At 44.5% G+C, this 25,382-nt stretch overlaps 1 protein-coding gene across 1 annotated transcript in view; it reads left to right on the top strand.

Moving 5' to 3' along the window:
• Positions 1-10,628: 10,628 nt before the first annotated feature.
• The window catches only part of SHROOM3 (shroom family member 3), a 397,699-nt gene continuing 382,945 nt past the window's right edge, over positions 10,629-25,382 (top strand). The window contains exon 1 of the mRNA XM_063458694.1: positions 10,629-11,303. Coding sequence (XP_063314764.1) covers positions 11,151-11,303 — 153 coding nt within the window. The 5' untranslated portion in view covers positions 10,629-11,150. The remainder of the gene's footprint in view (positions 11,304-25,382) is intronic.

The raw sequence follows: 25,382 nt of genomic DNA on the forward strand, positions 1-25,382 counted from the left end.
GACACACGATATCCCCTCTTTTTTCTACCGTTGGTGCGAGCAGGACGCCTGACTGTAACCATGGAGACGCCAGAAGCCGAGTATTTTGGAAAACCCCGCCCCCTGCACTTTGCATGTCTCATTCTTTGTGTCTCTGGATAATTCCAATAGAACGCAGCGGAGTAAACTAAAGCCAAAGTTCTGTGTTCCTCCTCCAACTAACCTGGAGCCATGGCAGGCTTATCAATGGAGCTCTGTGTTACATGACACCTGCACTGATTTGCCTGATGGCTAGTGAGGAAAGATGCTGTGTGAACAATGGCTTGTGGGGGAGACTTTCACCAGCTCCTTCTGTGTATTAGGTGTCATGACTTATTTCTATATTGGTAAATACAATAGAGTGTTCCAGCTGTTTAGCTCTCCTGACATATTGCTTTATTAGCAGACATTATAGAGTACATCTCTGCACTACCTACTATGCTGCTCAATCCTGTTTAGGTAAACTTGACTAACCCATTATGAATATCTTCACTTTACACTTATCAATAAACACATTTAACCCCTTAACCCCTTAAGGACCAAACTTCTGGAATAAAAGGGAATCATGACATGCCACACATGTCATGTGTCCTTAAGGGGTTAAGGACCAAACTTCTGGAAAAAAAGGGAATCATGACATGTCCCACATGTCATGTGTCCTTAGGTGGTTAAAGGTAATCTGTGGGGTCTGGGTAAAAACTTAAAAAACTACTTTTTTGCACTGAAGAAGTGAAAATATTTTTTTGGATCTTTATATTTTTCCTAAAAACATCATCCTTCTGGATTCATACGTTTTTCCCAGAAAAATCATGATCTTACTGGATCAGTGTGTTATTCCTTGAAAAAGTCGGATCCATACTTTTGTTTGGGAAATCTTGGGATATTTATATGTTTTCATAAAAACACAATAGGATACTTCTGAATCCACAAGTTTTTCCCAGGAAAAAATCACTGGATCTTCATTGAAGTGTCTTTGATGAAGCACCAGTAAGCATGACATGCATCAGTGGGGGTCTGTCCCCTTTGTATGTTCTAGCCCAGTGATGGCGAACCTATGGCACTCGTGCCACAGGTGGTAAGCCGAGACCTCTCTGTGGGCACGCGACCATAGTCACCGGGGAAGGTGGGGTGACGCTGGCGCCTGTCGGCAGCAATGCAGAGTAGGCAGGCAGGCGCCTACTCTGCTTTTGTATCGGGAGGACCCGGAGGCAGGGGAAGTGTTGTAGACCACGTACACCCCTTCATGGCAATGGTGTTCCCTGATGGCAGTGGCCTTTTTCAGCAGGATAATGCACCCTGCCAAACTGCAAAAATTGTTCTGGAATGCTTTAAGGAACAAAACAAAGAGTTCAAGATGTTGCATTGACCTCTATATTCCTCAGATCTCAAATCTGATTGAGCATCTGTGGAACGTGGTAGAACAACAAATCTGACCCATTGAGGCCCCACCTCGCAACTTGCCAAACTTAAAGGATCTCCAGTCCCTGCTAATGTCTTTGTGCCAGATACCCCAGGACACGTTCAGAGGTCTTGCGGAGTGCATGCCAGTATGAATCAGAGCTGTGTAAGTGGGACCTAAACAGAATATTTGCAGGTGGTTTAAATGTTGTGGCGGATCAGTATTACATACCCAGTGATATATTTGTGCTGTATTTTACTTATTTGTCTATTTATTTAACAGTTCTATTGTGTAGTGCAAGTTTGTATTAATATCTACTGTATTGCTTTGTATTAGTAATACAGCATTTGTAACATCTTGCTACATTTTGCTGTAACATCCTCTCATGTTTAGATTTTGATTTGGACAATATACAGTATGTGGTAAACAAAAAATAGGGTCTCACTCAGTCACACTATACCAACACAGGGTGCAACTGAGCACGGGTCAGCAAACTCCAAGAAATACGTAGTAATGAAAAGACTCTCAGGCACTCACTGTACTTGGTTCCAGGCAGGTTTATTACAATGTTTCGACCGATACAGGTCTTTATCAAGCTAATCTCTGGACTCTTGTTGTGTTACCTTCTGTGGAGAATCTGTGTGGGTCTTTAATTGATTTCCTTTCCTTAAAGGAACACTTCACTACCTTAAAGGGAAACTCCCCTGCCCAAATGAGTGAATAAAAAATAGAAATCACTGTGTAGTAGATATGTCCCCTATAAATGCATGCATTTATCTTAAAAGAACTTGCAAATACTGCAGTCTCTTCACAGTGAACTAGCCTATCAGCGGCCACTCATTGGGAAGCCTCAGAAGCTCTCCCTCCATGTGCACTTATGCACCTGATTGTGTGCACGCGTCTGCTGTGTTAGTGCTTCAGCTTATGCACGTGCGTTCTGAGGTTTGAGAATAAGGTGCACAGGGGGTAGACAGGCGTACTCAAACAAGAAAGAAAACCTTGCAGGCTGTTTGTAAGCTGTGGGAGAGGGGGTTACTAAGTTTTACAAAAGTTCATATTTCTCATAAAAATAAACACTTTTATAAAGTGACACTGAAATTGGATACTCCTCATCCATAAAGCACTCCAGCAGGCTGAAGTGTTTTGTAGGTGTGGAGTGGGCCTTTATGTGTGGCATGGTCACTTCTTTGTTCCGTTGAGCTAATTTTAGTATCTCTTCACAATCATTTTTACTTCTTTCTGCTGCCGTTTTATAATATCAAATTGCCAGTATTTAAGAATTGACATAAGGAGGCATGCAGTTAACCCCTAAAGCTTTAGGTGTCAGTATTGTCCCTATTAAATAGGATTAGTTAGCTAATTCATAAACTTGGATATAGAAAGCAATATTGTATTATTTAATATATTTGTAGAATGTTGCAATGTTTTGTAAAAGGAATTGGCAAATAATATGCAACAATGTAGCAATCTTTATAGGTTGATCTGGTTATGGAAAAGTGTTTTATAACACCTGCTTCTACTCATCTAAATTAAAATTTCCCCGATCACAAATTCATGGGATTCCCTTCGCGAGTAAACGAACATAGATTTGTTTACTCGCGAATGGAATCCCATGAATTTGTGATCGGGGAAAATTCCCCCTAGTGAACTAGCAACTAGGGCTTATATTACATGCATCCCCCAAAAATAATCTAGGGCTTATTTTCGGGGGATGTCTTATTTTCAGGGAAACAGGGTATATAAAGGGGTACCTCAGGGATCTGTACTTGGACCCATTCTCTTTAATATTTTTATTAGTGATATTGCAGAAGGTCTTGATGGTAAGGTATGTCTTTTTGCGGATGATACTAAGATATGTAACAGGGTTGATGTTCCAGGAGGGATAAGCCAAATGGAAAATGATCTAGGTAAACTAGAAAAATGGTCAGAGTTGTGGCAACTGACATTTAATGTGGATAAGTGCAAGATAATGCATCTTGGACGTAAGAACCCAAGGGCAGAGTACAGAATATTTGATAGAGTCCTAACCTCAACATCTGAGGAAAGGGATTTAGGGGTGATTATTTCTGATGACTTAAAGGTAGGCAGACAATGTAATAGAGCAGCAGGAAATGCTAGCAGAATGCTGGGTTGTATAGGGAGAGGTATTAGCAGTAGAAAGAGGGAAGTGCTCATGCCATTGTACAGAACACTGGTGAGACCTCACTTGGAGTATTGTACACAGTACTGGAGACCCTATCTTCAGAAGGATATTGATACCTTAGAGAGAGTTCAAAGAAGGGCTACTAAACTGGTTCATGGATTGCAGGATAAAACTTACCAGGAAAGGTTAAAGGATCTTAACATGTATAGCTTGGAGGAAAGACGAGACAGGGGGGATATGATAGAAACATTTAAATACATAAAGGGAATCATCACAGTAAAGGAGGAGACTATATTTAAGCGAAGAAAAACTACCACAACAAGAGGACATAGTCTTAAATTAGAGGGACAAAGGTTTAAAAATAATATCAGGAAGTATTACTTTACTGAGAGGGTAGTGGATGCATGGAATAGCCTTCCAGCTGAAGTGGTAGAGGTTAACACAGTAAAGGAGTTTAAGCATGCGTGGGATAGGCATAAGGCTATCCTAACTATAAGATAAGGCCAGGGACTAATGAAAGTATTTAGAAAACTGGGCAGACTAGATGGGCCGAATGGTTCTTATCTGCCGTCACATTCTATGTTTCTATGTTTCTATAAAGATATTCCAATGATTAAAGGGACATAAAATCCCATAGAATTATGGGATTTTACCTCTACTGATGAAGTGTAATTTATATTTAAAACAAATACATCAACTTATGCTAATTATGTTGTTTAGAGTTTAAAAGACTCCCTGGGGAGATGTCATGTTATCTGATTCTAGTTTTTGTCCTTGTCTGGTCAGAGTGAAATTTTAGATGCTGGATGATTCCTTTTTGCATCTTTTTACGAGCCACAGCCTGTACATCACTCATATGAGATGCACCCTATGGTGTTACTATACTTGAACATGTAGGGGTTAAACATGCTTCCACTCCTTCCTATATAGTGTTGTAGTCAAATTTATTCAACCCCTATTGAAATAAGGTTTATTGTCAAAATTTACAAACGTTCAGCTGTTTGCAATGAACAAATTAAATAAAACCAATTGAAATAGCTTAACACAATGAATGTTTTAAGTGGTTTCCCCAAATTCAACTGAAAATGCAACTTAGAATGATTCCTCCAGTCTAAGGAACTAGCAATATGTAACGGCAATCTATTTAAATAAACAAACAACATACATTGCCTTTATTGCCCATGGAAGGTAAGATTTATATGCTGCAAAAAGAAAAATAGGAACGTTCAGAAGAGGATGACATAGGTTGTCATGGGATTGAGAACCCTTTTTTGATTTGCAACAATTTCATAACTCTCCCCTTTCTTGATGCAAAATTCAGTCCAGGCTCATTTCCTTGTTGATAAAAAGCAGCCATTAATGACTAATAATCCCAATCGTTGGTAGATCATTGTCGACCACTGTCATTAACATCTGCACACTACTATTATGTACACATCCATTGATACCTACCAACAGGTGCCTTATCCTTTCTCAGATACCTTTTTCATGTCAGTGGGCAGACTGATCTATAGTGGCAGGTAGCCTGTGCAGCAGTGTACTAAAAGTGGCAGCGTGGTGGGGTGTGTGACAAACGCTCCTTCCCTCGTATGTTTGCCATGGACTCATGGCCGGCCTCCTGCCCACTGACTATGGTCCAGGTCTGCAAGTTATCCTGCCTAGCCACCATTAGCAGCTTTCCTTGCATGCCCTTGGTTCAGCACTTTCCCTTCTTGCAAATGGAACCGAACGCTGGCTCTCTGGTGGCCGTTTGCATGAATAGTCCCAGCGGTACTTAGCCAGGACCGCTATGGAACTTAATATGGCATGAGGACGTTGTGTGTTCCTGGTCACCTTAGCCGCAAATGTTATGGAACTGTTTTTGGCATGAGGTGACCGTGCGGTTCCAAGACAACTTGGTTCACGGCTTTTTGGAGGGAAGGTGCCTGAGACTAAGGAGAACAAACGCTACCTAAGAGCCAGGCAGAAAACCCTGTATTGCGGCCTCAGGAGCTCCCGAAAGTTGACCAGCAAAAGCACCAAACGCCCTGGAACTATTTTGGGCATAGGACCAAGTGTGCGGCGGGTCAGAACTTTAACACAGTGGCGTTTCCCCTACACTGCATGGATCTGAGCGCTATTCTGAGAACTTGGGTGCTCAGATCAGGGCTGTTTGCGGCTTAAAAGTAAATTTAAAGATTTCAAGATTTAAAGTATTATTTGTGGGGTTATTATATATTTTTATGATGTTTTGAGATATTTTTATTTTTTATATTTTTGTGTTTGGCTCTCTGCTCCTGGGAGATAATAAGCTTAACAGTCTATAACGCAATTATCTCCCAGGCCCAGAGATTCCTGGGAGGGGTTTGTGCTGAATACAATGGAGACCCCCTGCTGGGGTCTGTGCATAAATGGCAGAGTTTGGCTCATTAAACCCAGTTGTACTCTCAGAACTATGTGTCGTTAGTTAGTTAGTTACTGGGAGGGGAAGGGCTATAATCACTGCTCAGCACCTTGTCCCAGCTTGTGGAGAATTCGGCAGGTAAAGTCCTTGTAAGTACTAGAGCTCCAAGGACTGTGTGTCATCCAGTCCCTGGGAGGGAATAGAGCTAGGCCCCTATCCTGGTCATGGACGGAAAGCCTCCCCCCCCCCAGGGGCGGACTGACCGGTCGGGCACTTCGGACATGGTCCGAGGGCCCGGCCGGGAGGGGGGCCCGCCATCAGGGGGCCCGGCCGCCCCTTTAAATGCTGCAGCCGCCTGAGCGCTCTCTTAAGAGCGCTCAGGCGGCTGCAGCTTCGCACCTCCCCTCCCCGTAGCGTGGCCGAGCTGCTCTGCGTCCGCGGTGCCGGCCGGAGTGATAGGAAGGTGCACACACACTGAGTGTGCACCTTCCTGTCAGTCCGGCCGGGTACAGGAAACAGAAACTCCTGTTCCGCGCGGAACAGGAGTTTCTGTTTCCTGTACCCGGCCTTACTGACAGGAAGGTGCACACTCAGTGTGTGTGCACCTTCCTATCAATCCGGTCGGCACCGCGGACGCAGAGCCTCTCGGCCACGCTTCGGGGAGGGGGTAAAAAGAGAGAGGGAGGGAGGGGAGGAGGGGGGGGGTTAAAAGAGAGAGGGAGTGGGGGTAAAAAGAGAGAGGGAGGGGGGTTAAAAGAGAGAGGGAGGGGGGGTTAAAAGAGAGAGGGAGGGGGGGTTAAAAGAGAGAGGGAGGGGGGGTTAAAAGAGAGAGGGAGGGGGGTAAAAAGAGAGAGGGAGGGGGGTAAAAAGAGAGAGGGAGGGGGGTAAAAAGAGAGAGGGAGGGGGGTTAAAAGAGAGAGGGAGGGGGGGTTAAAAGAGAGAGGGAGGGGGGGTTAAAAGAGAGGGGGGGTTGTTAAAAGAGATGGGTTAAAAGAGAGAGGGAGGGGGGTTTAAAAGAGGGAGGGGGGTTTAAAAGAGGGAGGGGGGTTAAAAGAGAGAGGGAGGGGGGGTTAAAAGAGGGTGGGGGGGTTAAAAGAGAGAGGGAGGGGAGGTTAAAAGAGAGAGGGGAGGTTAAAAGAGAGAGGGGGGGTTAAAAGAGAGAGGGGGGGGTAAAAAGAGAGAGGGAGGGGGGTAAAAAGAGAGAGGGAGGGGGTAAAAAGAGAGAGGGAGGGGGGTAAGAAGAGAGAGGGAGGGGGGTAAGAAGAGAGAGGGAGGGGGTAAGAAGAGGGAGGGGGGGTAAGAAGAGGGAGGGGGGGTAAGAAGAGGGAGGGGGGGTAAGAAGAGGGAGGGGGTAAGAAGAGGGAGGGGGTAAGAAGAGAGAGAGGGGGTAAGAAGGGAGGGGGGAGTAAGAAGAGGGGGAGGGGGAGTAAAAGAGGAAGGGGGGAGTAAGAAGAGGGGGAGGGGAGAGTAAGAAGAGGGGGGAGGGGGTAAGAAGAGGGGAGATTAAGAAGAGAGGGGGGGAGTAAAGAGGGTAAGAAGAGGGGAGGGGGGAGTAAAAAGAGGAAGGGGGAGTAAGAAGAGGGGGGAGGGGGGTAAGAAGAGGGGGGAGGGGGGTAAGAAGAGGGGGAGGGGGTAAGAAGAGGGGGGAGTAAGAAGAGGGAGGAGTAAGAAGAGGGGGAGGGGGAGTAAGAAGATGGGGAGAGTAAGAAGGGGGAGTAAGGAGAGGGGGAGGGGGGAGTAAGAAGAGGGGAGAGTAAGAATGGGGGTAAGAAGAGAGTGGGAGTAAGAAGGGGGTAAGAAGAGGGGGAGGGGGGGTAAGAAGAGGGGGAGGGGGGAGTAAGAGGAGGGCAATTGCCCCCTCCCCTGTCCGCAGGCACCGTGCGAGCAGCCGGCAGGGGAGGGTGGAAGAGAGGACCCGGGAGCTCAGCCTGCAGCTCCTCTGGGTCCTTCTTGCGCGAGCACAGATCGTTGCCGCGGTTACCACGGCAACGTTACGGCTCTTGCAAGAGTAAACTCTAGCCCTGGAGCTACGGGCTAGAGTTCACTCTCAACACTGTGACCACCAGGTATTCCTGGTGGTCGCAGTGGTGAGAGTGAACTTTAGCCCCATAAACACACTGCCCCCACACCATACACATTCACACACTGCCCCCCATACACACACACTGCCCCCACACACACCATACACATTTACACACATTGCCTCACACACACACACATACACTGCCCACCCATACACACACAGCCCCCCATACTAACATTGCCACACACATACACAGCCCCCTCGTACACACATTGCCCCACACACCCTACACATTCACACACTACACCCCCTCACACACACTGAACCTTTCACACAGACTGCACCCCTTACACATTGCACCACTGCTCCTATACCCTACTACAGCCTCATATCCCAGCAGACCCCAGGTAAGTTGTCAAACTGTTCTTAAACGGTTTGACTACTTACTCTGGGAGGGGGGCCCGGCCCTCCTGGCACCATAACGACTACACAGAGTAGTAGTGGTTATTGTGCATGGATTATTTAAATAATCTACGAGTGCCCCAGTAGCCAGCAAGCCAGCCAACCCACAGGCCAGCCAGCCCACAGGCTGGCCAGTAGACAGCCAGCCAGTCTACAGGCCACCAGTTAGGCTTAAAGCCAGCAACCCCACAGCCTGCCAACCGCAGCCAGCAAGCCACAGCCTGCCAGCCGCAGCCAGCAAGCCCACAGCCTGCCAGCCGCAGCCAGCAAGCCCACAGCCTGCCGGCAGTAGCCAGTAAGCCCACAGCCTACCAGCAAGCCCACAGCCTGCCAGCCGCAGCCAGTAAGCCCACAGCCTTCCAGCAAGCCCACAGCCTGCCAGCCGCAGCCAGCAAGCCCACAGCCTGCTGGCAGTAGCCAGCAAGCCCACAGCCTGCCAGCAAGCCCACAGCCTGCCAGCAAGCCCACAGCCTGCCAGCAAGCCCACAGCCTGCCAGCCGCAGCCAGTAAGCCCACAGCCTTCCAGCAAGCCCACAGACTGCCAGACAGCAACAGTAATTAAGGTAAGAGGAGCCAACTTGGCCTAGGTATCAGCTATGTTGTGTTGCTATATTGTGAATAGGAACCAGAGTGTCGGAGAGACCCCCCTCCAGGCCCCATTAGACTCCATTGTAGTCTCTAATGGGACCTGGAGGAAATTCTTTCTAACACACTCTCTAAAGGACACTGAGATAGCCTCTGCTAGAATGCTCCCCCCCTCCATGGCCCATTAGCCCTCAATTGTAGTCTCTACTGGGGCCTGGAGGCGACTGTTTCCAGCAGGGACACTGAGATGGCCTCTGTTAGAAAGACCCACTTCCAAGCCTGTTAGACTCCATTGTAGTCTCTAATAGGGCCTGGAGGGGATTCTTTCTAACACACTCTCTAAAGGACACTGAGATAGCCTCTGCTATAAAGACCCCCCTCCATGGCCCATTAGCCCTCAATTGTAGTCTCTACTGGGGCCTTGAAGGGATTATTGCACTTTTGTTCCTTGTGTCTAAAGATTGTGTAGGGTGTGGCTGGAGGCGGGACATGGGTGGCGCTTGCTGCGGAGTATGGGTGGGGCCTGTAAGGGGGCCCTTGATTTATTTTGCCCGGGGGCCCTGAGGGTTCTCAGTCCGCCCCTGCCCCCCCCCCACCACCACTAGTGCTGAACAGTTACCCTTTTTCCTAGTGTTATGGAACCGCTGAGAACTGCTCTATCTCGGCATTGTTCTGCCAAGCATGTATCAATCTGGTGGCCACAATGACGTGAACTGGTCCACTTTGGTCACATGTTATACTGGATCCTTGCCCTTTCATGGTATCTGTGTACCCGAGAATTTGTTTATTGTGCTTGTTATCCTAACTGGTTTTGACTTTGGCTTCTTTGACAACTTCTGTAAACCTGACCTTGACTTGTCAGTACTTGGCTTGTTATTTATTCATTTATTTATTGTTTGCTGTTTATTCTGTCAGTCTTGGGTTCGCTTTAGCCTAAACCTTCTAAAGACGGCTAAGTGCTTCTGTCCCAAGCTCTAACTTTATCTAGGGTTACGTGTTAGGATTAGTTTAGCCTTGACATCTAGCATTTCCAAAACCTAGGATTTCCATTTTATTTTGTAACCCCTATTTAATTAACCCTATTTATCCTTTTATCGTTTTAAGTCCCTAGAAAATTAAACCTATCAGTGTACAATTGCACTAGTAACGCCGCAAAGTGAAAAACTTTGCAATTCTTTACTTGAAACACTTGATTTAGCCATCATTGACATTGAAGTGTACTTTGGCAAAACACAACATATTGTACTGTCTCATATTCTCCAATGAATTATGAAAAGGATACGGAATTGTAAAAATGTATTATTTGAATGACCACAGGTCACTGGGAAGGACCTGTTTCCTGAATAGCCACATGATTTGTATGCATTTGCTGGGTGCAATCAGCATGATTTGTAAAAAATCTCTGCTCACACCCTCCTTTTGAACACTCCTCCCTCCCTCTCCTGAAGCTGTAAGCGTCTAATCTCCAGAGGAAAGAGTGAAGATAGAGAAGGATTTACTGAGCAGACAAACAGTTTTGCTTATTCTTCAAGGAGTAATCCAGATGCAGTAGTTTATTTTTTATGCATCCTAAAAGATTTCTTTGCTTACTTCTCTAGGAATTATATTTTACATTCCGAGCACAAGTGCACGTTCCCTGGACTGTGAACTGCAAGAAGAAGTTGTATCACATTCCAAAGGAACCCATGCAGATTGGAAAGGGGAAAAAAAAGATCTCATTCTTTGAATGCAATGAACTGAAAAGATAGTCTATTGTAATGGTAAGTCTGGAGGAGCTGGACAAGCTGCAGCATCCATCAAAAGCCACCAATATCGTAAATATTTCCCGATTTACATGTACGATTTCAAACTTTCATTTACCTGCACTGTGTATATCTACTTATATTCACCAAACAAGCTTCGTTTGAACATGTAACACTGAAATAACGGTATCAACAAGAAACAGAAGAAATATTAAAATCACATGAATGTGATGGATTGAGAGGCACCCAAAGGTTCATTGTTGGGTGTGAAAGGTTGTACTCTGTGTGTGCAAGGTGCCTACGCATGTGTTGCATCCCCAGTGCCTTCTACATGCATCCCTGCATGGGACTAGTGCCTTGACTTGGCCTGAAGATTTAATAACAATGATGTCCCAATGACACTAACAGACAAAATGGATAGAACGTCTTCCTCCGCACAGACACCTGTCACTTTTACATATGTACAAGCATTACTACAAGGCGGTTCTCCATGGGGCTTCTCTTTGAAGGGTGGACTCGAGCACAGGGAGCCTCTAACCATCTCCAAGGTAATCCTGCACGTGTGTGAGCACGGTGATAGCCAAGGATACTGAGGGATCTGTAGTAGAGATGAAAGCTCTGAATTTAGTGAGAGTTTTCAGACTGAATTCCATTCATAGAGAGAGAGAGAGAGAATTACTGCCAGCAGAGAAAACATACAGAGAAGATGAGAAAATAAACAATGTTTCTACCTTTCTTCCTCATTTTTATTGTTTGCCCTGGCGTTGCACTGTTTGAACTGAATTATGATGTAATTTGATAAATCTGTAATATAAATTTGAATTGAAAAGGAGAACACGTGTTAATAGGGGACTTTTAATTTTGTATTTATTGGAAGGTGTAAATTTCACAGAAGTAACGGTTGACAAGATCAAAATGTTTAGTGTGCCTATAGAAATATTGTGAAGATGCTCCCGTCATAAGAGTGCAGTGTAAATACAGCATTGCTTATAGTCATGCATGTTGTGTGTGGCACATGCTTATACTCCCAAACATACTTTGATTGTGGGGATACAGTAGTACTAGTGCATTCGGTAGTGTGATCAAACCATCAAACCTGGAAATGGTGTGGTCTATAACATCTATCATATAAGTCAGGCTAAATCTAGACTTGCATTCCACATTTTTCAAGACTATACCCAGTATTCTTTGTGTGGCTGAAAAGAATGTCCAAAAGTACAGAGATTCTGTCTGTCTATGACATTTTATTTATGTTTCACTGTTTAGACAATATAACATTCATAATTTATCAGTTTGTTGTTTATTTACCCATAACACATGTTTTTAATAAATATATGAGAAGTGCTTTAGATGTGAAAAGGGTAGGTTTTGAGAAAGCTTGTCATTCTAAAATTCTGTTATTGCCATAAAAAGGTATTACAAAATACTATATATTTACTGTTGTACTATATATAGTATTGTTGTGCTTTGTACCAACTTTGAAATGAAAAGTCTGGATTTATACAGTGAGCCAGTTGTACCAGCATGGCTATTCCATGATGATAACTGGGTACATTTGGGATTGCTACACCTCTTTTTTTTTTTTTTTGCCAAATCAGACATGCTTGTACTCTAAATATATGTTTGTTTTGTGTATTTGTTTTTTCCTAGTATGTTCTAAAATCTATAATTCTTATAATTCTAAAGAGATATGTCACACTAGATAGTGTATAAAATGTAACTCTATTACTTATTATTTTAGATGTTTCCAATGTCTCTGAATTCTTTTATGTTTCCCAAACAATGGAAATTAATTGATCTCTACTGTGTAATATAGCCTATCTATGGCCGTGGTTCATTTCCAGTTAGTTTATTGCCTCTGGCTGCCAAGGGAATTTAAGTATAGCAGTGAAATATTTGATTCTATAATGGTAAGAAAATGTGAATAACAAATGCATTTATTTTATGGAGATCTTTAATAAGTATCTTCTAGTAGGGAATACAGGAAAACTTGGATAGAAATGAGAGAAAATTGGTGCAGCATGTTTGATAAATATTACATATATATTATTAATTATTATATTTTATTAAATATACTGAACCAATTTGCTCTCTGTTCTTTCCAATTTTTCCTGTATTCACTACTAGAAGATACTTACCAGATCGCTGCAAAAGAAGGTTGAGCTGCCTCCTTACAGGCACAGAATGTTATACGTTTAGAGTCTATTCGTATAAAAGGCTCTTCCAAATGTGAGTGTTCACTACTCACCTTTTTGATATCTTCAATCAATATATATATATATATAGTATTGCACTATTATTTTTTATTTTTTTTATATATATTTATATGCTGCCCTGGTGTATACCAAAAGATGGAAATTGTTCCTGAAGGATCTAGCTTTTCACACATACTTTGTACACTTAGTACGGCAAGGTAATTATTGCAGTTTCTCTAAAAACTGCAATGTTTAACATTGCAGGACTAACTGGAACATGGACACTGCTCCCAGACCACTTTAATGAGATGAAGTTGTCTGGGTGCCTATAGTGTCCCTTTAAGGCCTCAACCTATTATTTGATAATTGTGGCCATGTTAGCAACTGCCAGTGAGCTTCTAATTCTGTCAACGCAATTACAACCAATACATTTCATTATATTTCAACAACACTTTCACTCTTATCAGGTTTTTATCAGTTTGGCAAAAAAAGAGTTCTATACCTAATGCTTAAAGGGACTCTCCAGTGCCAGGAAAACAAATCAGTTTCCCTGGCACTGCAGGACCGTGCAGTGCCCTCTCCCACCCTCCATCCCATGTTGCTGAAGGGGTTAAAACCCCTTCAGTCACTTACCAGAATCCAGCACCGAAATCCCACGGTATTGGGTCAGGCTCCGCCCATGCTCCTCATCCGACGTCAGCCGGCGTGGGAGACCCAAGGCGCATGTGGGGCAATGGCAGCGTGCGCTTTAGACCTCCCCATAGGAAAGCATTATTCATGCATAGTGTGAGGACGTCCAGCATCGTTTAAAACACCTTTCGTGTTTTAAGAACATGGACGTCCCTCTAGTGGCTGTCTGACAGACAGCCACTAGAGGAGGACTTAACCCTGCAAGGTAATTATTGTAGTTTATAAAAACTGCAAAATTTACACTTGCAGGATTAAGGGTGATGGGAGTTGACACCCAGACCACTCCAATGGGCAGAAGTGGTCTGGGTGCCTACAGTGTCCCTTTAAGCAATCCCAACCCTGCTGAAGATTTATTGACACAATAATAGAGCAATTTTTCCCTAACCAAATTCAACAGCCAAAGGGAATTGAGAAATCACTGAGAACAACAATTAATACCCAGAAAATTAGTTGTTGAGCATGACTGGAACAAACACCTCCTTTGGGTTGATTATGTGTTTTTTGTTTTCCAAAATAACACCACCAAACATATATAAAAAATTCCTGGTTAATCAGTTACAACAAATAAAGAACAATTAAAGCACTGTTACAACTGTATTATGTAGTGATAACACAGCAAATACACATGAACTTTATACCCAAAAAGTCTGTTTTAAACATGCTTAAAGGAATACACAGACATATACTGACGTCAATTTGGAACACAACAGTTTAAAGAAACACTATAGCCTACCAGAGCAATTAAGTGAGCTGGGTGCGGTGTCCATGTCCTCTTAACCCTGCAATGTAAAACATTGTACATTTTTGAGAAACTGCAACATTTACATTGAAGGGTTAAGTCCATCTCTAGTGGCTTTTAGTATAACAGCCATTAGAGGGCCCGTCTGCTGCACATGCAAAGTAACTCTCGTTTACATGACATGGAACCTCTATGGGTAACTTTGAATGGTCGTTTGGAGTTTGCAGCGCATGCACATTAGGTCCCCAATCCTCCTCTATGAGGAAAATTGGATTGGACATTGGTAAAGGAGGCCATGCCTTCTCTGTGATGTCACTGGAGGCGGAGTGGTACAAATGGAGGCGGAAAAGCATACTTTTCAACAATACCATGTACAATGCATTTTGATCTCTAGATGGTGTTCTTAAAGTAAACCTGCTATGACACTTTCACTTTAACAGAAAACCCTCCATAGACAATGAATATAATTTCAGAAAAAATATCAGTCTAAAACCAGGGCTAGTAATTTGATTGATAAACTGATTGGAATCTAAGACATAGTAGTTAAACAATAAGCCTATTTTGTGATTTATTTTAGCCGCACAAGTTATATGGATTATATATATTTTTTGTTATTTATTTTTGTAGTGCGTAAGTTTACGACATTCGCTTGTGAGGTACCCCAAAGGCAATCCTCCAGCGCGTTAACAACAGATACACATAGAGGTACATGGGAGATCAAGCACTTTTTTTTTTTTTTTTTGGTAAGGCTATAGACAGTATAGATTTACATTGCTTAGGTATTTCCTTTTTGAGGACCTGTGTAGCGGTTGGGGCCTGTGTTGAGCGAGCCGCTTGATTCCAGGCTGTGTACGGGGAGCAGGTCGTCGGGGACTGGGATAACCCCTGCCGGTCCAGGGGGGGGGGGGGGGTAGCGCTAGGTGGGGACCACTCGATCGACCTCTGAGCCGGGAGAGCGGACGTCTCCCCACGGCTCCAGCACGAGTAGGCCGCAATCCTCAGGTCGGGCAAGCCGGTTAAGGAGGTGCACATGACTGGTATCCCCGGATGCAGCATCGACTCGTGAGCCAGAGGGTTGCTGGCAGCAGGCAATTGGAATGGGTGAACCGGGATTAGTCCCCCTAATTCGGGACCAGGCTCGGGAGCTCTTGCTGAGCACGTCCGATCCGCATGGCAGTCAAGCTCCGCCCCATATGGATTATATTTTAAGCAGAATATGTTATTTACATTTTTTTCCCCCATTCTTAATCTCTTATTCACATTTGTTGTTGTGCTGTATAATATTATAAATATATAATATGTAATGTATGGGTTCTCTAAGAAACTTTAAAATTATAGTCCAAAAAAAATGCTAAATTGCATAACACAAGTGCCATAATAACTTTAGGCACTAATCCATGGAAACTGGTGGGAAAAACAGTTACCAAAAGTTTCATGATTCACTCTAAGCAACAAACCACTTCAGCTTTTCCTGTCCCTGCAATCATGCTGTCTAAAAATGCCCCCATCCTGAAATAAATCAATTTGCTTTCCTGACTGTAATTCCATTCCTGGCTTGTCAATTATCTATCAAGTCATTTTAGTCAATATGAAGCCATTCAAGAGCCATCCAGGTTTTGCACACAGACACATGCGGTGCAATACTATGCTATGTGCAGATGTGGCTCAGGGAATACCCTGTACCAAATATTAAAGAGGGCTGGAAACAAGTGGATGGCAGCTGTCATAAGGCAGATTAGATGAGTGGAACTATGGTTGCAAGCCAAACTATAAATCCTTTATTTAAACCCATTGCTGGACAGAGGTTTATAGAAAAGACTGGAATGGAAGGGTGCTGATTGGTAGAACATGTTCCTGGTCTGGGAGGGCTTTATGCTGCTTGCCTGTAGATTAGCAGCAATAGCATGAACTTTAAAGGTGTACATGTCTGTATTTTTTATTTGTTGCCCCATATTTCTGATGTATTATCTATATAATTTAACATATAATGTCATATATATATATATATAATTTTAAAAAATGGACAGTTTGAGTTTCTTCTTTGTCGCATTGCCATTAGGACAAATTTTGTCCATGTGATTGTATTTGGAAAAAGTTATTTGGATGAACCAGAACCTTGCAAAATGCACCTATTAGTTTACTACAAAATGTATCCATGATATAAATAAATACTATGTATGCATTTTGCAATACACATATAGGTGCATTGTCATGCCATTCAGTTTACTGATCTAGTGAGATGAAGCAACCAATAGAGGGATCAATGAGATGCAGTAAATAATCTGCATTCGATATATATGTATTAAATATATCATATATAATAATAGATTGTCTCTAGTGATGTATCGAATGGTTCGCTGGCGAATAGTTCCTGGCGAACATAGCGAGTTCGCGTTCGCCATGGCGAACGAACATATGCGCGGTTCGATCCGCCCCCTATTCGTCATCATTGAGTAAACTTTGACCCTGTGCCTCACGGTCAGCAGACACATTCCAGCAAATTAGCAGCAGACCCTCCCTTCCAGACCCTCCCACCTCCTGTACAGCATTCATTTTAGATTCATTCTGAAGCTGCATTCTTAGATAGAGGAGGGAAAGTGTAGCTGCTGCTCATTTGATAGGGAAATGGATAGCTAGGCTAGTGTATTCAGTGTCCACTACAGTCCTGAAGGACTCATCTGATCTCTGCTGTAAGGACAGCACCCCAAAAAGCAATTTTTAGGGCTAGAACATCAGTCTGCTTTTTTTTTTACTGTGTAATGTAATTGCAGTTGCCTGCCTGCCAGCTTCTGTGTCAGGCTCACAGTGGATACTGTGCCCCCTTGCCCAGTGCCACCACTCATATCTGGTGTCACAATAGCTTGCATTTAAAAACAAAACATTTTTTTTCACTGTAATAGATGGAATAGCAGTTAGTTGTCTGCAAGCGGGTGTGTACTCTGCCAACCTCTGCCAGTGCACAGTGCCACTCATATCTGGTGTCACAATAGCGTGCATTTAAAAACAAAAAATGTTTTTTCACTGTAATAGATTGAATAGCAGTTAGTTGTCTTCAAGCGGGTGTGTCAGGCCTACAGCGTCTACTCTGCCAACCTCTGCCAGTGCACAGTGCCACTCATATCTGGTGTCACAATAGCGTGCATTTAAAAACAAAAACATTTTTTTCACTGTAATAGATTGAATAGCAGTTAGTTGTCTTCAAGCGGGTGTGTCAGGCCTACAGCGTCTACTCTGCCAACCTCTGCCAGTGCACACTGCCACTCATATCTGGTGTCACAATAGCGTGCATTTAAAAACCCCAAAACTATATTTCACTGTTATAGATTGAATAGCAGTTAGTTGTCTTCAAGCGGGTGTGTCAGGCCTACAGCGTCTACTCTGCCAACCTCTGCCAGTGCACAGTGCCACTCATATCTGGTGTCACAATAGCGTGCATTTAAAAACAAAAACAGTTTTTGGCTGTAATATAATAGCAGTCAGTGTCCTTCATAAGTGTGTGTCAGGCCTACAGCGTGTACTCTGCCAACCTCTGCCAGCGCACAGTGCCACTCATATCTGGTGTCACAATAGCGTGCATTTAAAAACAAAAAAATGTTTTTCACTGTAATCTAATAGCAGTCAGTGTCCTTCAAGCGGGTGTCAGGTCTACAGCGTGTACTCTGCCAACCTCTGCCAGTGCACAGTGCCACTCATATCTGGTGTCACAATAGCTTGCATTTAAAAACAAAAAAAGTTTTTGACTGTAATATAATAGCAGTCAGTGTCCTTCATAAGTGTGTGTCAGGCCTACAGCGTGTACTCTGCCAACCTCTGCCAGTGCACAGTGCCACTCATATCTGGTGTCACAATAGCGTGCATTTAAAAACAAAAAAAGTTTTTCACTGTAATCTAATAGCAGTCAGTGTCCTTCATAAGTGTGTGTCAGGCCTACAGCATGTACTCTGCCAACCTCTGCCAGTGCACAGTGCCACTCATATCTGGTGTCACAATAGCGTGCATTTAAAAACCCAAAAACTTTTTTCACTGTTATAGATTGATTAGCAGTTAGTTGTCTGCAAGCGGGTGTGTCAGGCCTACAGCGTCTACTCTGCCAACCTCTGCCAGTGCACAGTGCCACTCTTATCTGGTGTCGCAAAAGATTGCATTTAAAAACCAAAAAACTTTTTTCACTGTTATAGATTGAATAGCAGTTAGTTGTCTGCAAGTGGGTGTCAGGCCTACAGCGTGTACTCTGCCAACCTCTGCCAGTACACAGTGCCACTCATATCTGGTGTCACAATAGCAAACATTTAAAAACCCCAAAACTTTTTTCACTGTTATAGATTGAATAGCAGTTAGTTGTCTTCAAGCGGGTCTGTCAGGCCTACAGCGTCTACTCTGCCAACCTCTGCCAGTGCACAGTGCCACTCTTATCTGGTGTCGCAATAGATTGCATTTAAAAACCCAAGAACTTTTTTCACTGTTATAGATTGAATAGCAGTTAGTTGTCTGCAAGCGGGTGTCAGGCCTACAGCGTGTACTCTGCCAACCTCTGCCAGTGCACAGTGCCACTCATATCTGGTGTCACAGTAGCGTGCATTTAAAAACCCCAAAACTTTTTTCACTGTTATAGATTGAATAGCAGTTAGTTGTCTTCAAGCGTGTGTGTCAGGCCTACAGCGTGTACTCTGCCAACCTCTGCACTGCACTGTGCCACTCATATCTGGTGTCACAATAGCGTGCATTTAAAAACCCAAAAACCTTTTTCACTGTTATAGATTGAATAGCAGTTAGTTGACTTCAAGCGGGTGTGTCAGGCCTACAGCGTGTACTCTGCCAACCTCTGCCAGTGCACAGTGCCACTCATATCTGGTGTCACAATAGCGTGCATTTAAAAACCCAAAAACCTTTTTCACTGTTATAGATTGAATAGCAGTTAGTTGACTTCAAGCGGGTGTGTCAGGCCTACAGCGTGTACTCTGCCAACCTCTGCCAGTGCACAGTGCCACTCATATCTGGTGTCACAATAGCGTGCATTTAAAAACCCAAAAACCTTTTTCACTGTTATAGATTGAATAGCAGTTAGTTGACTTCAAGCGGGTGTGTCAGGCCTACAGCGTGTACTCTGCCAACCTCTGCCACTGCACAGTGCCACTCATATCTGGTCTCACAGTAGCTTGCATGCATAGTACCACTAATAAAAAAAAAAGGCAGGCAGAGGCAGACCACCCCGCAGGGGCCGTCGTGGTCGTGGTGCTGTGATTCCCTTTTGCCCTAGAATAATGCCCAGTTTTCAGAGGCCACGTACCCTGAACTTGAAAAGTTCTGAGGACATAGTTGACTGGCTAACACAGGACACCCAATCTTCTACAGCTTCCGCTCGGAACCTTGACGCACCATCCTCCTCCAGCTTAGCTTCGGGCACCTCTCAAGATACCACTCACCCGCCTACCGCCACCACCAACACTAGCACCACAGGCGCTTCACTTTATCTGTCAGAGGAGTTATTTACACATCTGTTTGAAGAAATGAGTGATGCGCAACCATTATTGCCAGAGGATGTAGATAACAGGGATATGTCTCAGTCAGGCAGCATTACACACATGGACATACGGTGTGATGATGATGATGATGTTGTACCCGCCGTTGCTTCCTTTGCTGAGTTGTCAGATACAAGTGAAGCGGTTGATGATGACGATGCGTCCATGGATGTCACATGGGTGCCCGCTCGGTAAGAAGAAGAACAGGGAAAAAGTTCAGATGGGGAGACAGAGAGGAGGAGGAGACAAGTTGGAAGCAGGGGGAGGTTGTCGCAAGGAGCTAGTGGCACAGTCAGACAGCATGCATTGGCACCCGGGGTCAGCTCGACAGCACGACAATCAACGCATGCTGTGTCCACCACCAGAATGCCGTCATTGCAGAGCTCAGCAGTGTGGAATTTTTTTTTGTGTGTCTGCCTCTGACAACAGCGATGCCATTTGCAACCTGTGCCAAAAGAAACTGAGTCGTGGGAAGTCCAACACCCACCTAGGTACAACTGCTTTGCGTAGGCACATGATCGCACATCTCAAATGCCTATGGGATCAGCACATGAGTACAAGCAGCACACAAACTCAAAGCCGCCATCCTCCTCCTGGTCCAGCATCTTCAGCCACATCAACCACTGCTGTCCTCCTTGCCCCCTCTCAACCATCCGCCACTCCGTCTCTCGCCTTGAGCAGTTCCCGCTCATCTGCCCACAGTCAGGTGTCTGTCAAGGACATGTTTGAGCGTAAGAAGCCAATGTCAGAAAGTCACCCCCTTGCCCAGCGTCTGATAGCTGGCTTGTCTGAACTATTAGCCAGCCAGCTTTTACCCTAAAAGCTGGTGGAGTCTGAGGCGTTCAAAAAATTTGTAGCTATTGGGACACCGCAGTGGAAGGTACCCGGACGAAATTTATTTTCACAAAAGGCAGTCCCCAAGCTATACTCGATTGTGCAAAAGAAAGTAATGGCATGTCTGGCACACAGTGTTGGGTCCATCTGACCACTGATACCTGGTCTGCAAAGCATGGTCAGGGCAGGTATATCACCTACACTGCGCATTGGGTAAACCTGCTGACGGCTGCCACGACTTGCCACGACTTGCAGGCAGGCCTGCTGCCACCTCCTCTACTTCTCCTACTCCATCCTCTTCCATAACCTCCTCGGCTGATTCCTCTTCTGCTGCTGCGTCTTGCTCCACATCAACGGCACCCCCCCAGCTCCCCAGGTACTATTCCACATCCTGGATACGGCAGTGTCATGCCGTCTTGGGTTTGACTTGCTTGAAAGCAGAGAGTCACACCGTACAAGCACTCCTGTCCGCCCTGAACGCACAGGTGGAAAAGTGGCTGACTCCGCAGCAACTGTAGATCGGCAAAGTGGTTTGTGACAACGGAACAAATTTGTTGGCGGCATTGAAGTTGGGCAAGTTGACACATGTGCCATGCATGGCACAAGTGTGTAATCTGATCGTACAACGCTTTGTGCATAAGTACACAGGCTTACAGGACGTCCTGAAGCAGGCCAGGAAGGTGTGTGGCCATTTCAGGCGTTCCTACATGGCCATTGTGCACTTTGCAGATATCCAGCGGCGAAACAACATGCCAGTGAGGCGCTTGATTTGCGACAGCCCGACACGTTGGAATTCAACACTCCTAATGTTCAACCGCCTGCTCCAACAAGAAAAAGCCGTTAATGAATATTTGTATGACCGGGGTGCTAGGACAGCCTCTGGGGAGCTGGGAATTTTTTTGCCACGTTACTGGACGCTCATGCGCAATGCCTGTAGGCTCATGCGTCCTTTTGAGGAGGTGACAAACCTATTCAGTCGCACTGAAGGCACCATCAGCGACATCATACCATTTGTTTTCTTCCTGGAGCGTGCCCTGCGAAGAGTGCTGGATCAGGCCGTAGATGAGCGTGAAGAGGAAGAGGAAGAGTTGTGGTCACCATCACCACCAGAAACAGCCTTATCAGCATCGCTTGCCAGACCCGCGGCAACGCTGGAAGAGGATTGTGAGGAAGAGGAGTCAGAGGAGGAATGTGGCTTTGAGGAGGAGGAGGAATACCAACCACAACAGGCATCCCAGGGTGCTCGTTGTCACCTATCTGGTACCCGTGGTGTTGTACGTGGCTGGGGGGAAGAACATACCTTCATTGAGATCACTGAGGAGGAGGAAAAATGGGGTCTTTCATGCTGTCGTGCCTGTTGAGGGACCCTCGTATAAAAAGGCTGAAGGAGAACGACCTGTACTGGGTGTCCACGCTACTAGACCCCCGGTATAAGCAGAAAGTGGCTGAAATGTTACCAAATCATAACAAGTCGGAAAGGATGCAGCATTTGCAAAATAAATTAAAAAGTATGCTTTACACAGCGTATAAGGGTGATGTCACAGCACAACGGGAATCTAACAGGGGAAGAGGTGAAAGTAATCCTCCTCCTCCCACGACCACGCCGGCAAGGACAGGACGCTTTAAAGACGTGTTGTTGATGGAGGACATGCGGAGCTTTTTAAGTCCTACGCATCGCCACAGCCCTTAAGGATCCACCCTCAGAGAACGACTCGACCGACAGGTAGCAGACTACCTCGCCTTAACGGCAGATATCGACACTCTGAGGAGCGATGAACCCCTTCACTACTGGGTGTGCAGGCTTGACCTGTGGCCTGAGCTATCCCAATTTGCGATAGAACTTCTGGCCTGCCCCGCTTCAAGTGTCCTGTCAGAAAGGACCTTCAGTGCAGCAGGAGGTATTGTCACTGAGAAGAGAAGTCGCCTAGGTCAAAAAAGTCTAGATTACCTCACCTTTATTAAGATGAATGAGGGATGGATTCCAAAGGGACTGACAGTGGGCGATACATTCGACTAAAAAGGCCTGATGAGATGAGCTGCCTTGGGCTAAAAATGGTCCACACGCTGCTGTATTTTAGCTCTGAATGCCGGTTGACTTGCGTGACTTATCCGCCACCAACTAGGGTTCAATGTTTTAGGGCACTTTCTGCCTGGGAAACAAACATCATTTTTTCTGGCCGCTGCTACAGCAACAATACCTAATTTTTCAGGCATGTGTACATGCCTAATTTTTCGGGCCTCTGGTGCTGCACTGTGGCTTCAAAAACCAAACCAAAAAAAAGGCACATAACAGGGATTAAACTGATAGGAATAGTACTACTTAACACACCACTCCTATCTGGTGGCACATTAGATTGCACGTGCAGTGCCCCAAATTTGAAGTAGGAGGACCGACCAAGCATCTTTTTCCATCTCCCGGTTCCTAAAATCGATGCCATATACACGTCCCCTGATAGAGCGCCAGCTCGTTATTCTTTTGGGCGCCAGCTCATTATTCTCTTTTTCACTTCACTAGGGACACTTTACTGCACTATGGGCACTTAGACCCACTCTTTGTCTTGCACAGTGTTATTCCTAGCCAGCATCTGTGATGGGAAATCAGGCAGTCATCTAAACGTTTAGATTGAGCTTTAGCTTAGAACACCCTTGAAGGTGTTTAACCCCTTAAGGACCAACCTTCTGGAATAAAAGGGAATCATGACATGTCACACATGTCATGTGTCCTTAAGGGGTTAAGGAGATTAGGGCTAGTTTAGAGGATTCTTCTTAGACCTCTCTGAGTCTTTATAGCCCTTCTACCAATCCAGCATTTCTGGAAACTAGCTAAGAGAAAGGCTGTGTGTCTGTGATACATTTAACTTTATATCACCGTATTGACACTTTTTATGACAGCATCACTCCGGTCTCCATACTCTCTGCCTATACCCATCTATTTAGAGGGAATTTCCTTGCCCCCGGCAATATTATATAATAGGTAATAGTATTACCATTATTACACAATTAGCCACTATAGGGGAATGAGTATAGTATCCCTTTGTTATTTATAAATGATACAATAAAGACTTTTGTCCATTACTCAATTTACTTTAACAAAGGGTACTAACCACGGTATTAGGAAGCAATACTCTGCTTTCCCTTTCTCCCTCTATTATACACCTATGCTCACTAGGATTTGTAGGTATCACTTTTTTATATTTGTCTAACCTTTTCTTATGCCAGTTTTAGATCTCCTTCTTGGGAGATTTTTTCTTTTTTAAGTTTATTAGCAAACCTGGGTACAAGCCCTCGGTGGGGCTGGCACCACCACCTGACCACATTTCCTCGTTTCTTCCACTCATACCACTTTTTCCATCTTTGAAGGGGTTTGGCGAAACAAGGAAATAGTCCTCTACTCATAACAGGGATTAAACTGATAAGAATAGTACTACTTAACACACCTTATAATAACGCAGAGAGAGGAGTCTGAAGAAGAGGAGTCAGAGGAGGAAGGTGGCTTTGAGGAGGTGGAAGACCAAACACAGCAGGCGTCCCAGGGGGCTTGTTGTCACCTTTCGGGTACCCTTGGTGTTGTACGTGGCTGGGTGGAGGAATACAATAGGTCCCCCCCCTCAGGGTCCCTGAGGACAGGTGTCAATCCATATCTGCCAAGTGACCCTATGTAGGAGGAACAATCCCTATTCTGCTCTGTGTCAGTGTGTATCAGGGTCCCTGAGGACAGGTGTCAATCCATATCTGCCAAGTGACCCTATGTAGGGGGAACAGTCCCTATTCTGCTCTGTGTCAGTGTGTATCAGGGTCTCCGAGGACAGGTGTCAATCCATATGTCAGGTGTCAATCCATATCCATTGTGATTTAGGAATGTTAGGTGATTTATGCCCTTTATGGATTAAAACCAGACTCTGCATCAACTGTGTAATTTTCCATGGGAGTTTTGCCATGGATCCCCCTCCGGCATGCCACAGTCCAGGTGTTAGTCCCCTTGAAACAACTTTTCCATCACTATTGTGGCCAGAAAGAGTCCCTGTGGGTTTTAAAATTCGCCTGCCTATAGAAGTCTATGGCGGTTCGCCCGGTTCGCCGGTTCGCGAACATTTGCGGAAGTTCGCGTTCACCGTTCGCGAACCGAAAATGTTATGTTCGCGACATCACTAATTGTCTCACTGCTCCGCCTTTTTCCCTTTATTGTTTACTTCTTACTTGATCTGTGAATAAAATCACCTTTTAGTGGCTGTTCCCCAACTATCTTTTTTTTTTTTTTTAAATCAATCATTTCTATTTTTGGTGCTACCGACAGAACTCTGAATCACAAGACAAACAAACCGGTTTGTCAATTGTCCTATTATCCATTTTGTTTTTCCCAGTGGAGTTATGGAATTTGGACAGAATGTCATTAATTTTAAACCAAATACACAAGTCTATAATTAACAGGTTTTATTAGCAGTATTTTTCATTCCAGACTCAGTCAATTCTTGTACATAATTCCACTGCATTTGCAGATTTATTCAACTTCAACATTGTACCACTTGGAATTGATAATTGATAAGAAATCTGGGAGAGCGTCTTAAAGGGGAACTGTCACTTCTCTGCAAATTACACCTTTGAACAAATAATTAAAAATACCTATAACATGTGTTAATCATTTTGCTATGA

Source organism: Pelobates fuscus, chromosome 6 (genome assembly GCF_036172605.1).
Source record: "Pelobates fuscus isolate aPelFus1 chromosome 6, aPelFus1.pri, whole genome shotgun sequence".
In the NCBI taxonomy this organism is placed as follows: domain Eukaryota; kingdom Metazoa; phylum Chordata; class Amphibia; order Anura; family Pelobatidae; genus Pelobates; species Pelobates fuscus.